Here is a 15,349-nt window from a genome sequence, read left to right on the forward strand (position 1 = left end):
TCTCTAGACGGTTAAAAATTATAGTAATTAAATTGAGTAAACATTTATTCTAATTTATAAAATATGCAACATTGTTTAAATTAATTTTTTTAAATTAAAATTTTAAATTTTAATCCTTTAGATTAGTAATTATTAATCAATTTAGTTTTCATCATTAACAAACATTAAAATTAAATAACAAAATTATTATTTGTCACATAAAAGTTTATTTTGAACATTCAACAATGTTAATCATTTCTTTTCTTTTGTTTCACCTTTTTCTATTTCTTCAATGGCCATAATGTTCACTTTTTTAATTGAAACTCTTACAAACTGCTCTGGTGTATAATGTTGTACTCTTTTTTATGATAGAAAGTATAATTCTCACTTCTATGCACTTCTTCTTACTATTTTGTTTTTTTCCTTTTTCTCAACCACACTAATAATAACATTTGATATTTTTAAAAAATGAGATTCTTAAAATAATTTAAAGTTATTAGTTCTTGTTGCTTTTGCATTCTCGGATTTAAAAAATAAATTGGTACGAATAGATAAAAAATGGTGAAAATTGAAAGTTGTGGAGTGGCAGAAGAAGTGGAAATGGAAAGGAAGGATGTAAAGATACAGAACACAGAAAAAACTCACAAGAGTGAGAAGTTAACATTCTATTGCGAGGAAATGTAATATTACATGAAATAATACGGAGGTTTGACAAAGTTATTGGAAAGGGGATGTCATTATTGCAACAGTGAGAAGAGGAATGGAATAATACAAAATAGAAAAACAGGAAGAGACATTGTTGTATAAAAATATAAAATATAAATAATTAAAAATGAAAATGAATTATTTAAAAAAATTATTATTATTTTATATTTAAAATGGCATTGATTATGTTACTTAATATGATAAATTATTACTTTATTATTTAATGAAAAAGATGTAAATAATTGATATTTGTTAATTTTTGACAAATTTTAAATTTAGACAATTCCAATAACTAAAGTAAGAGTTTACACTAATTAAATTTAAACATAATGAAAAAAAATCCAACTAAATAAAAAAATTAAACAATGTATCTTATTTCTTATATTTTTAAAACTTAGACCATTGAGTATACAAACTAATAAAAGCTCAGTCTGGTATTCCTAGATAAATTATTGTAGAAAAATAAATAAATAAAAAACAATAAAATTTATCTAATAAGTTATAAAATTTTTGTTTTTATATTTTTTGAAAGTTTATTCGTTTAACTTCTATAGAATTTGAATAGAATAAATTATTTTTTAATTATGAAATGATTTCTATTATTTTTTATATGTTTTTTATAAAATTTTCTAGAAATTTACTTAAATTAGGCCAAAATATATTTTCATTAATTACTTAAAGTATACCTTGCTCAAGATGATTGAGATGGGAGAAAAATTTAAGAAGCGATTGTCAAAATTCAATGGATCATAAATTTTATTTTCTACATTCAAAATGCTAAAAATTGAAGAATTTTAGCCAATAATTTATATATATATATATATATATATATATATATTAAAAAAGAAAAAAAAGATGGTTACAATAAAATGATTGAAGTTTCCAGGTAGCCAGCCTTATCCAAATTCACATATTCCATGGCATTGATCTTCCTCGCCCCGCTCCTCAATGACAATATTTTTGGAGGTTTCTTAATTATCATACACTATCCTCAAAAAATGTTTATGGGATTTTTATTGTGTGTATTCTAAAAATATAATGATATAATTAAGATTATTGAATATTTTAAAATATTTATAAAATAAATACTAAAATTAATTACATTTTTAATATAATAATAATTGGAATACTATTATTTTTAATTCTTATCATCATCGTGTATGACTTTTGTCTAACAAAAAATAAATTATTAATAAATATTTTAATTATTTATATTAATAATATGTTAATAATTTTTTTTTATTAGTATAACATATCACATCGATATAAGAAAATCAAAATATTTACACCGATAATTTTTTTTATTAAAAAATATATTAATAAATATAATCCAATAATTTTTTTCATAAATATTTCATTTACCGCTCAGTCCAAAAGTTTTTTTTTTTTTGGTCGTGAGTCTAAAAGATTTGCATAACGTGAAAATGACATTATATTTTAAAAACATTCTTTAAAATTAAAAGGAACATCAAAAGACGTTTCCTTAAATTATTCATAAATCATTTTCAGTTTTTTCAATCTTTTTCTTTTACTTTGTCGCGAGAATTGAGTTTACTGAGAGAAAAAGAACAAAAAAAAAAAGCGTGACAACGTGGAAAGACGTATGCGAAAGTGCCTTTCGTATTCAGAAAGTACATTTTCATTAAAAAAAAGAGTGGCTTGTTTTTTAATTCACTGTGAATCTCAATTAACTGAAGTCACCCTTCAAAACTCCATCGCTTTCTCTCAAATCTTTTAATGTTGATGCCGATCCATCATAGTATTTGGTTAGACATATATTAATTATCTCGATTACAAATTTTATGTTTATAACTTTAATTTCTAAGCGAATGATTCATTCATTTTATTTTGAAAAATATCTGGTTTTATTAGTTTTTTTTCCTGCGATGCTAATATTGTTTATTTATATTTTACTTCAATTTAATCTTAAAAAATTACCTTAAGAATATTATGGACAGTTTTTAAATTATAGAGACGCAGAATATGAAGAAAAAAAATTGTACTTAGCATCTTACTGGTGCAGGCATCCTTATCTCCACAGGGTCCGAATAGTCGAACTGAATCAGATTCTGGCTATTCATTAGAAAAACATAAGTGTAGTTCAACTAATCCATGGTATCAAGCTGAAAGAGTTCTCAAAGCTGAGACTTAATTTATTATTGTTAGAAATCTAAATTGATAAATGGCATAATTAAGATTAAGGATGATTTCACATCTTCGAGAAACAATCAGTGTGTCGTTTCCTTTTTATGTGCTCATAGTTTTAATTTCCTAGCCCACATGATTATTCATTTATGTCAGGTTGAAATATCAGTAGGTATATTATATTGGTCCACAACTTGTCTCTATTGGAGGGAAGAAAATAAAAAGATTGCAATTGAAGCTTGGAATTTAAGTAAGAGAACTTGAGCTCCCTAACATTTGTCCTTTTCTACATGTACTATATTTCTATTGCACTTGAAGACATGTCAAATTCATATAGGTGGATTATTAAATTTTTAGGATAACCACAAAGTGGGCATTAATATGATAAAGCAATTGGAATCACCAAACATTAATCAGAGTATTAATTTAACCCAAAAAAATGGCGAGGGAGGAAATGTCTACAGTGATGAAAAGAATGATTGAAATAGTGATGTGGGAAACATAAAATAATGGTTGGTAATGGACCAAGACAAAGAAACCAAGCAACACAACGTGGGTGTTGCTATCAATCTCACTAGGGATGTCCATATAAACCCAAAGCCTCTATCTCTGGTTCTTTCCCATGCTAGGGTCACGAAATCACTATGCCTTCTCAGTCTTGGAAACACGAGATATGGTTGTTAGTGCCTTCTTTATCTATGATCTTGCACTCCATGTGCTTAGAGACAACTTATACACATGCAATGTGCATTTTTACCTTGCCTTCTTTGCGTGACTCTCTGAACTACAAAGTGACATCACCTTACTGGGTAACCCAAATTAATCTATATATTTTAATTTCTCTTTCACACCCCAAACGAGTTAAGGGTTTTATGCCTTAAAAAAAGGCATTGTTCAAGACTTTATATGAAGTGAAAGTTTGAAATAAAACATGGTGTCACTGTCATCAAGGGACAGTTATATTGTTACGTCTCTGTGTGTGTATATTTTGAGTCCCAAAAGTTAAAGATTTAATGAAGGGACGCGCCTCAATTATGTAGTAAAGGCGCATTCTATCTTTCTTTCGTCACCCGTTTTTATTTTAAAAGCATTCATTATTCATACTTGATTTTATTGACGTAATACGACTTGTTTTATATTTGGAACAGTGCCCAATCTATTGAGAAATTATTGTCCTTGCTAAAAGCTCAATGCCTATTTCCTGTATTAAATAGGTTAACTTAAACTTTATATAAATAGGTCTTATTTATTTCATAATTTCAAAATTTAACTTTAATTTATTATTTGTTACATGTTTTTTTATCAAATTTAATTTAATTTTTTTAAAAATTTGCTTTAACCTATTAATTTATTTTGTATTAAATTTTTTAAATAAATAAATAAATTATTTTATTATTTTTAATTGAAGAAGTCATTCTGTTAATCTAAAAATAAAAAAAAATTAATAAAAAAAGTTATATATAATATAAATAAGTATGTAAAAAAATAACAGATGAGACAAACCTATAATAAATGTAATTAAGACAACATAAATGTAAATTAATGTTATGCTTATAAGAGATTAAATAACGGTAATGTAAAAAATTTTACCAAGTAAGATTCTTTAGAATATTTTTACACTTTAATGAAAAAAATTAAATTTTCTAATTTAAAATGTTATTTATTTAAATTTTAATTATTTAATATAATATTATATTATAATTTATATAATATTATTTAATATATTATCATAAATTTTATGAGATTTAAATAAGTAATTATAATAGGTTTAATAGATTTTTTTAAGTTTAAATTTAATCTATTTAATTAATTAAATCTTTTATCAATTTTTAATTAATCATATTATTTAAATAGCACAAGCTAGGTTTAAAAAAAATTAAGCCATAAATTTTTTTTGAACAATATAACCTATTTCTATCCCTAATCTATAGTTGCAATGTTAAATTTAAAAATAAAATAATTTTTTTTATTTCTAGTTTAAGCTTTTTATACACAAATTGAAAATACAATGAATATGTACGTAGTTTTAAAAAAAATTCAATTGGCCCTTAATTTATTCTATCTTTTTTTAATAATTTTTTTGGTTAATTAAAAAATAATTGATATTATCCATTTTCCAAAATAAAGGTACATTGAAAATATAACAATTAATGTTATCTTGAATTTAAATATAGATAAATAAAGCAAATTTTTTTCTTCAAAATGATGGTTAAAAAGAAACCATCGACTCCATGTATGGCTAACATTTTCATGGACAAATAACTACTAAATGTAAACATATGCACGTAACACATTCTATTGTGCTTTCCATGCAACATTACGCCAATTCTCATGATGTGTCTTGGGTTGGGGCTTTGGTGTGGTCCTGATCCACGACGTCTTGTTTTATGAATGCTTATACACTATCAAAATTTATTGTTAAAGTAGCCCATACATATAACAAACCATGACGTGCAGGCCGAATGACCAATTTGAATCCATTCCTAAATAAGATTCCTATCTGGGTCGCCCCCAAAAACAGATTCCTATGTTGACCTAAGAAACTTAACCCCAAAAATAAAGGTTCATCTTTTAATTGTGAAAGATCCATTTGTTACAGTGAAAAATAATTGAAGATGTTACGTTGGTATCTTCCATTCCAGGCTTCACTTGTGTTTGGATTTCTTAGTGCAAGTCTATTACTGTTGATCCCCCTCCCCCCCCCCCCCCCAAAAAAAAAAAAGCAGAAAGAAAACCCACGATTTCCCCGTCCGTGTATGAAGAAATTGCACATTTCTTTACTTTACAATTTTAACAATTCTCAATAAAATCCATAAACAAGTTCAGTTGATATACAATTATAATGGACTTGTTAATGAATCTCTTGGGATGCTGATTATAGAATAAAAATATTCAAATGAAAAATAAAATAATTATAACATAGTAAACATAAAACACACAGCTCTATCAAAATATATTTTTTCAAATGTATCTAGCTCAATCAAAAACCATTTTTTCAATCATAGATGTGAATGAAACAAACAAATGTGAAATGATCTTCACTTTTGATTTCATATATGTACGATGTATCAACAGAAACATAATAATAGCTAGCCAAGAATAATTGGCTTTGACGGTCCTTTCCTTACAAGAAATCTTTCCCCAAGTTCAATATTTCCTCAAGACATGAACCTATCAAGAAATTTTAAAAAGCCAAAGGACCTAAGTCAATTTAAAATTTCTACAGAATGATGATTGATGACATTTTCTCCATCGCGAAAAAAAAAGCTTTTGATGAAATACGGTTGAGATGTTTTATTTAAGTCGAACTATATTCCTTCCACAGATGACATTTCTGCAATTTCATTGAGACAGATTAAATTAAACCCACGAAGAATAGAGTACATGATAATCCTTAAACAACATACAATCAATAAATAACCAACAAAAGGCTCGTCATGACTAATAATAATAATAATAATGTACTGAAAGCAGAAAGCCATTCCACCATCTAGTGTACATCTTCTATCTTATTAGATATTGTAACCATATATCACTTATTCTTTCAGTTGGGTATATCATACATACATGGATAATTTTGATTGTGAGTGCTAGATAGTAAATATGAAATCAATAAACACTTATTGACCTATCCCTTTTCAGAAGTAGGAAGACAGTTTCAAGTGCAGGAGTGTTATTATATGAAATTTGTGTCCTGACATATGGAAGATAAAGCTGTAAGATATCATATGGAAAAAGTGTACTGACAGTAGACACCCTCGATGTGGTTTTTTCTTCTTTTCTTGTTTTTGTGGAGGCTTGATGACCACCTTGATAGCAGCATCAAAAACTGACTTGACATTCTGGAATTAATTGGATTAAGAATATGGGTCATTTGCAGCAGAATTTTAAAAATAACACAAGGTATTTATCTGCAAAACTGGCAAACACTATCTTCTGAAGCAAAACTGAGACGTAGATATAACTTCAAGCTTAGTTTTACTGTGTGCATTTCAAATCCAAAGTAATCATTAGGGACAATTAGAATCTTTTGCATATTCTCTTAAGAGAACTAACTTCCTAGAGCGGGTAACATATAGAAATCACAACTTCTGGTCAAACACACTAACATTATGGTTCCTGCTCAAAATTGATTAAACTTTTTGCCCAATTGCCGCACACCAAACATATTTACAACACTTAAACCTTTTCCCCTAGGTGTAGTCAACTACATCAATCAATTGGTACCATTGGACTTTACCAAGATTTTCCTCAAATCCTTTTAATTCTATTATCTTAAATTTGATCCATCTTTCTCTCCAGCGCATAATTTCAAAATAAATTGTTCCCTTAGCCTTGCATTTCCCAGTGCAGTAAGTACTATGTCCGAAGTATGTTCTACTCAGTAATGTAATGGTGAACAATCTGATATAATGCTCTGAATTAGAGTTGAGTTAGTTTTCTTTTGAATAGAATGTGAAAATTTGTCTATACATCACTCAAGATCAATACATTAAGGTGTTGAAAGAATAAAATGGTAGTATAAGCATACCTGCTGAGTTTTGGAGCTGCACTCAATATAATATGTAGCTCCTACCAGTTTACGCAATTCCTCACCCTGATTATGAACCAAAACAACAGTTTCAATAAGCACTGCCTATAAAATTCTGTACAGAGCTAATAAAGTAAGACGTTGTACTTGCTCGGAAGTCACTGGCACCAAACCAGGATGATCAGCCAAATAGTGCTTGTCCTCTCGGAGATCTACATGATTATCATAAATAGTGTTACGTGTAGAAGTCCCCGAACTTTGGGAAGATTTTACCAAGTTATGTTGTTCAAGATATCTTGTAATTCCATGTCAAAATGATAGCCTAAAGAATCTAATATATACATATAGCATGGACCTATAGCTATGGTTAATATGGTGTTGGTATTGATGGGTTCTAGTTTAACAGATCTAATTTTTACTGCAGTAGGGTAAATCTTTATGAACAAATTGGCCATAACAAAGAAACTAGAACTATAAACAGAAGATACTATAGAATTGGATTGAGACAAATTTTATGACCATTACTCGATGACTTACCCAATTTGGTGCCAACTAGCACCACTGGAATGCCAGGAGCAAAATGCTGGAGTTCAGGGATCCACTGAACAGTACATACAAAATTAGAAAATAAAAGAGAAATCAACAAGACATATCAAAGTACTAATACAGTTCAGAGACTCAAGCACACCTTCTTCGACACATTCTCGTAGCTGGCGCGACTCACTAACGAGAAAGCCAAGACAAAGACATCTGCCCCCCTGTAGCTCAAAGGCCTCAGCCTGTTGTAATCCTCTTGCCCTAAGAAAGACAGTGGAAGCAAATGGAACATAACCTTTGCAATTGGACTTGACAAAATTCTCTCAGGTCCATAAGAAATCAAATTGCACCCATTGTGAGAATTAAAATAGCTAATCTCCACCATTTAATCTTACCTGAATGATCAAGATAAGTCTTAATTAAAACTTACCTTGATCATCTATGTAAGATTAAATGGTCAATATCATCTATTCTCATCACTGATGCTTTTAGGCCCCTATATATACACTACAACAATTGACAATTGACAAGTCTGTGTAAATTATACCAGCAGTGTCCCAGAGGCCTAAATTGACAGTTGTGCCTTCAACAACCACATTTGCACTGAAATTATCAAACACTGTTGGAATATAGTCCTGATAGCCAAACAACCCCACAAGCAGAGATATCCAACATAGGGGTTAAAAAGCAAAAATATCAGACTCCGTTACACTATACATAAAGAAATTCAACAGAATCAAGATACCCAGATACAAAGTTTGGTTCTTTCAATGATAATTACAACATTCCCTCCTTCCCGAAATGGAACACTGAGTGCATGAAATTTATAATGATCTCAATTGAACACTACAACTGAAAATCTGACAGAAATGAGAGAGAAGATAAACAGCAAAGAATTGATACCGTGGGGAATTTGTTGCTTGTATAGCAAATGAGCATGCAGGTTTTGCCTACAGCTCCATCCCCAACGGTCACACACTTGATGAACCTTGAAGCAGTTGCAGCCATTGAATTTGATTTGGTCCCAACACTGCAACCACAACAACAATAAGAAGAAACTCTCTGAAACACCGTGTTTTGCTGAATTTGACAGATAGTGTGTCTATGTGTGTGTATGTGGCGGCAGTTCACATGATTCTCACTCATTCACTCCTTACTCAAGCTGTACCTTTCTTTTTTCAAATCACTTTTAGTTTATCATCTTTTTTACCTTTTAGTTGCCTTATTTTTCGGCTTTGGGAAATTAAACTAAATACTTTCCTAAGTTAAAATATGGAAATCAAATATCATTACTCTACAGTGTGTTTGATTTTACGTAAATCTACTTAAATACAAATTTATGCTACAAATTATAATTTTTATATTAAAATGTGATTTTATTATGTTTTTAAATATTTAAGTAGCAGTATGTTGCACCCTTGCAGGGCTATATTAGTTATTATTAAAATGAATTTTGTGTGTCTTACAGTTATTATCAAATTGAGATAATTTTTGTCTATTTAATTAGTTCTATATTTTATAATTTTTAAATCATAAATATTTTTAATATTGATAATAATTTTTTATAAAGATAAACATGTGTTACTTAATATTACACAAATTAAATGATGGGTTGGTTACCCACTCTTACATCATGTGCATAGATTTTAAAAAAAATTATTATTAGGCTGAGGGGGTCAGGGGGTTGAAGTTAGTTGGAAGCATTTATAACTAACAACCATGGTGACCACTGTTACCATGTGTGTGGTGTAGCTCATCATCACCACAGGGGTTATTACATTAATGTTTAAAAGTTTTTTATTTGTTTATTTTATTTATATTCTCAAATAGGAAAGAGCTTGTAAGACACTGACAAATGTCACTTAGTTCAAGAAAAATTTAGTCTAAGTTTTTATTATTTTGTAAAAACAACGAATTGATAATGCAGCCAAAGCAAGCACGTTAATCCATCGCTAGAAGTGTAAAATAAGAACTCAAAAGACTTCAAAATCATGTGTGAATAATGTTAACAAATATAAAATTAGTATTTGTCAAGTTAAAGTAAAAGGAACCGATTCAACAAACCATATAATAAAATAAATATTATAAAAAAAAAAACAATTTACCTTAAACATGTGATTTGTGGGGAGGACGAAACATACGATGGGTTGGAATGTCGGGGCAGTGATTTTTTAAAAAATTATATAATACATATTTTACTAACATATTGCGTTTTGTAATAGTTACATATTAATTAATTTCAATTACGTTGTATTATAAGAGCATTAATAGAAACAAAAACTGAAAAGTCTTAAAGTTAGAGATGATTTGTATTTTTACTATAATGCATGAAAAAGAAAAAGGTAAAAGAAGTAAAGAATTGTCGGTTATGGCAGCATAAAGATTCATTGAGTGAGGTTGTGGTGGCTTTATGGGGAGAAAAGGATGGGGGGCTACACATTATTAGAGGCATTAACACGGGTTGGTTGAATGTTTAAGTGAACATTAAGCAACATCGATGATAAAAAGGGATAGCCCACAAAAGGATCCATAGGAACACTATGAACACAAATCAAACTATCCTTACACTATATTGCCTGCAAAATCTAGCTCAAGAATTATAATTTCCCATCTTCGCGTTTTATGTTTCTCAACAGTTCCTCAGACATCATTGTTGTTTTTTCTTTTGCCTTCTTTTAAACTTTAAATCAATTTCATTGAGGCAAATTAAAATGCTCATGCTTGAAAATTAATCTTCATAATAATCAACATTGTTTCTCGTGTTCCTCGATGATGCTTGGTTGTAAGATGAAACGAGTCTTTAGTTTTTAATATATGGATTACGGAAATGGATAAAATGAAGTAGAATAGAATGGAGTGATACTGTTTTTATTATTTAGATCGTTTAAAGTTGGATAAAATGGAATAAATTTTCATTTCATTCAGCTAATACTTTTTTTTTTAATTTGAAACTAAAATATCATTCACAGTACCCTCTTTACCAGCCTTAGCAGCGATTTCTTAAATATTTGTATGAAAATTCAACAAAAGAGTTTTCATGATTTAGTAAAATTTATATGTTGATACAATATATTATAAATGTTTTTCTTTGTTTACGATTATTTTCAGACAATGTATTTTGAAATTTTAAAAAACTTGTTAATTTAAGTGATAAGGAATTTAGTTCGTTTAAAGTAAAACTTTAAATTTGGGATTTGCAGATATACCTAAATAATTTTTTAGAAGGAGTATATTTTAATATTGTACACCAAAATTTTAAGACAAAAAGATTTCATTTGCATGAAACAACCTCAGTAGACAAAGGACATTTAAGTCAATTTATTTTAAATGGATTAAAAAAATGAAAAAAAAAAAAAAAAAACTCCTCCCAGAGTCCTAGTCATGTCTTTCCTTAACTTGGGAACTATGTTTTTCTTCTTCTCAAGGCATACACTGCCATTGTTAAGATGAATTTCTTATTATTTTTTATGTTTATTATTTACAAAAGTCATTAGTTATGATGACTCTTATTGTTGTTTTATGGGCGTTCCAGGATATCATGTGAGCTAGCCCATCCTATTTGTTAATGATGATTAGTCATTAATTTATTGGGAGATGAGATACAGATTTAATTTCTACTCAATTTATTCTTTCTATTCTGCAACAAATAGCTCATATATATATATATATATATATATATATTTGCAGAGTTTTTTTTAGCAGTAGATTCAGAAATAATTATTAATGCTTGTGTACTGGGCAAGGGGTCCTTTGAAGAACATAATCAATATACTAGTTGTATTAGATTAACCATAACAATTTTTTATTTATTAAAAGATAAGAGCCAAGCCAGAGATCACTTTTACACCTTGCAATCGGATTTTTGATTGGATAAAACTTAAGTGTCGGAAATAAAATTCAAACGGCTTCGCAATTCTATCAGATTTTCTCCTTTCAGTAAGGTTGTTGCATCTAAATAAAATTTAGTTTATTTGCCCTAAAATTTTAATATATAATGCTAAAATACTTATGCATGGAAATAATTATGAAATTGTCATTTTGAAAGATATGTTGCTTCAGTTTTCAGAAGACTATCAATGGCCAAGGAACACATTCAATTCCATCATCTCATATCTTCAATCCAATCAACAATCCACAAATCTGCAAGCAAAAATCCTCAAACCAAGCACATAAGTGAGAGCAAGGTTGTCTACAAGTTGAAACCCAATCTTTAATGTTGGTTTTCTCTATCTTTATCAATCAACAAAGAAGAGTATATATCGTATCAAAGAGAATTCCACATGTAATGATAGTTAGAAGCAACTGTTTTTCTTACTTGAAGAAGTTGCATGGATCAATGTTTCAATGGAATGAAATCCCCTCGCTATCGTCGAAACTCATTAGATGCTCTAATCAAGCAGTAAGGGAGATTTAGAATTCCTACTACATAATTTGCTTTTGATTCTCTTGTTTCTTTGAAGCATATTAACTTATTCAGCCATGACATTTTTCTTTCTGTAAGCTTGTGATGGTAGAACTGCGACTCCAATGTTGCAGGGCATGGTATGATATATGAATGTTAATGTAGAGGTAGCGAATCACAGTTATTTGCTGCATAAATAATTTTCTAACTTCATTTTGAAATTAATCTCTAATTTTAACTTCTATTTTCTTTTGTTTTTATATTTTTTGTCTTTAATTATAATATATATTATTCAATTATCGTACATACATATAAATAAATATAATATTTATAAAATTACTATAAAAGTATAATACTTTAACCTTTTGTTATAGCATAATAACTTTTCATTAAATTAATAATTATACAATATTTTATTATATATTAATTTTTATAATTATTATATTATAAACTATAAAAATTTATATTTTATAAACTGATCAGTTATAGATAAATTCATAAAAATATAAATTATAGTTTTTTACAGTTTATAATAGAATAATTATAATGTTTGTAATATTATTTTATTATTTTTATTATTATAATTTTATAGTAATATTTTAATAATTATATTATGTCAAAGTTGAAAAATTAAACTAGAAATAAAAGCTTGTTTACACACAGAGATATATATAATATTGTAAGGAAACAAAATAATAATAATATAAATTATACATCTGTATATAATAATTATTCTATAATCTATGTATCTAATAATATATTTCTAATACACAGATTTTTTCTTTTTTTTGTAAAAGTATGTATATGCAAAATTATGTTTTTCTAAACACTTTAAACATATTTGAATAATTTAAATATAATTTTTATTTTATATTATAAAATAAAATATTAAAAACTTTTAAAAATTAAATATCATTCTTGATTTTTATACAAATTTATATTATTTATAATAAACAAAAATAATTTTATCAACAATATGAATTTATTTTATATAAAACATAAAGACACACGTGTACTTTAAAATATTATTTTTTAATCTATCCATTAAAAAAGTTAAAATTATTTGTATTTATTTAAGTATAGTTTAAAATAATATTAAGCATTATTTTTAATTAATAATTTTATAATTTATATTATTTATAATAAACAAAAATAATTTTATCAATAATATGAATTGATTTTGTACAAAACATAAAGACGCACGTGTACTTTAAAATATTATTGTTTAATCTGTCTATTTAAAAAGTTAAATTTATTTGTATTTATTTAAGTATTGTTTAAAATAATATTAAGCATTATTTTTAATTAATAATTTTATATAAATTTTAAATATAATAAATAAATTTTTTATATTATTTTTTTCATCTGATTTATTCTGAATCCATACGAGTTGCACACTAAAATATGATAGGTGAGTCTAAATTTTTTAGATATACAAATATTCAAATTTGAAACTTTACTTAAATAAATATAAATATCAAGTGACTTGTAACATTCATTAATAATTTTTATACTGTTTTAGTAATTTAAAAGTTAACAGAAAAATACTATAATAAAACAAATAGATGATAAATTTAAAATTATTAAATATTTATTAAAAATATTTAATTTTATAGTTTATATAAAATTTCATTTATAAATAAATAAATTGAAAGAGTTAGTATCAAATAAAAGTGTATATCCAGAAATGCAGGAAATTCTCAAACTGAGAAAATTGAAAAGGGAACACTTTACTAAAACTTGCTAACATTATAGTATATTATTATTTAGTTTTTCATTTAAATGAAAATTACTTGGTAGTTTTTTATTTATGGCATTGTTCAAAATTTTCCAAACCAAAAATCAAGCCCACAATTTGTATATCCTTTCTTAGCCTATTGACGAATATAATGTAAAACTAATGGGCTTGGATCAATAAATGGGCCTTAGTAGATGCAACAGTGCCCAACTTGAAATACCCACTTATTGAAAAATAAAATGAAAGAAATGTCCATTTTGTTGGTTAGTTAGCTCCTCACAAGCACATGAAACTGTTGACAAAAGAAAAAAAGCACATGAAACTAATAAATTATGGTTTATAATTTTATGATTAAATTTTTTGTTTAAATTGTAAAAAATTATTCGACAAGTACTTAACAAAACTGTATAACTAAACACATTATAATATTTATACAGATTACAAGGATTCAACTTTAGAAATAAGTATAAAAATAATCTAAAAATAACTATTCTATCATTCATTTAAAGAGAAGTAATGGATTTTGAGAAAAATTTTATTATACGTATTTTAATCTTATGAATAAACATTTATATATAAAATATTTTTAAAAAATATAACATTTAATGGTTTATTTTTATATAGTAAGTATTTTTTAAAAATAGCATTTAACATGGCATTTATTCTTGATGACTAATTGAGAAACGAAGGTAGTAAAAATGGACATATATCATCGAATATTAATGAATATACAAAATGCTATTAATAATATGTATAAAAATAATATATTTTTTAATTTTAAAATTATTTTCCTTGATAAGAAATTTATTTTAAATTAAAATTTATAACGTTCAATAGTATAAATACATTCCATTCTGTAATCTTAAATAAAAAATTATTATATACTCATTTTGTTTTTAAAAAATATTTTATGGTTAATTTTTTAAATAATATTTATTTACAATTTCAAAGTAAAACTATTTCTCTTCTAATTTTTATCTCAAAATATATTTTGTATCTCTTTTCTCTATTTAAAAATTATATAGAAGGGCTCTTGAACATTATATATTTCCGACAACAACTTAGTATGTAAATCATGTTTCTGCTCTATTAATTTCACTGTAAAAGGGCTCTAATGTTCGCAACGGCATCGTTGTAACGATGGAATCTGCAAGAAGAGGCATCGCTTAGAAGGAGTTTCACTGACTCGCACATATCTCAAACCAAAACTGGCCTCACTTTATTTGCCAGCTAGAACCAGGGAGATTATGAATACTTATTTATAAACTTACTCAAACTGAATATTAATATACTTTAAAAAAAAATGCTTTAA

The 15,349-nt window shown here is 26.7% G+C and overlaps 1 protein-coding gene across 3 annotated transcripts; it reads right to left on the minus strand.

The window, feature by feature from the left end:
• Positions 1 to 5,889: 5,889 nt before the first annotated feature.
• On the minus strand, positions 5,890 to 11,220 carry LOC113848499 (rac-like GTP-binding protein ARAC8). 3 transcript variants are annotated; one of them, XM_027478050.1, is made up of 8 exons: positions 8,801 to 11,220; positions 8,445 to 8,532; positions 8,049 to 8,158; positions 7,898 to 7,961; positions 7,508 to 7,572; positions 7,361 to 7,426; positions 6,577 to 6,671; positions 5,890 to 6,163 (listed from the first exon to the last, which is right to left on the minus strand). In XM_027478050.1, exons 1-8 carry the CDS (start codon positions 9,041 to 9,043, stop codon positions 6,124 to 6,126), a joined length of 771 nt encoding a protein of 256 aa, XP_027333851.1. In that variant the 5' UTR covers positions 9,044 to 11,220; the 3' UTR covers positions 5,890 to 6,123. The 3 variants fall into 3 exon arrangements, with proteins under 3 accessions (XP_027333851.1, XP_027333850.1, XP_027333848.1); XM_027478049.1 differs by lacking the exon at positions 5,890 to 6,163 and adding an exon at positions 6,439 to 6,502 and having other exon boundaries at positions 6,550 to 6,671; XM_027478047.1 differs by lacking the exon at positions 5,890 to 6,163 and having other exon boundaries at positions 6,453 to 6,671.
• Positions 11,221 to 15,349: the final 4,129 nt, after the last annotated feature.

The sequence above is a fragment of the Abrus precatorius genome, unplaced genomic scaffold (assembly GCF_003935025.1).
Source record: "Abrus precatorius isolate BTA unplaced genomic scaffold, Abrus_2018 Scaffold8, whole genome shotgun sequence".
Classification (NCBI taxonomy): domain Eukaryota; kingdom Viridiplantae; phylum Streptophyta; class Magnoliopsida; order Fabales; family Fabaceae; genus Abrus; species Abrus precatorius.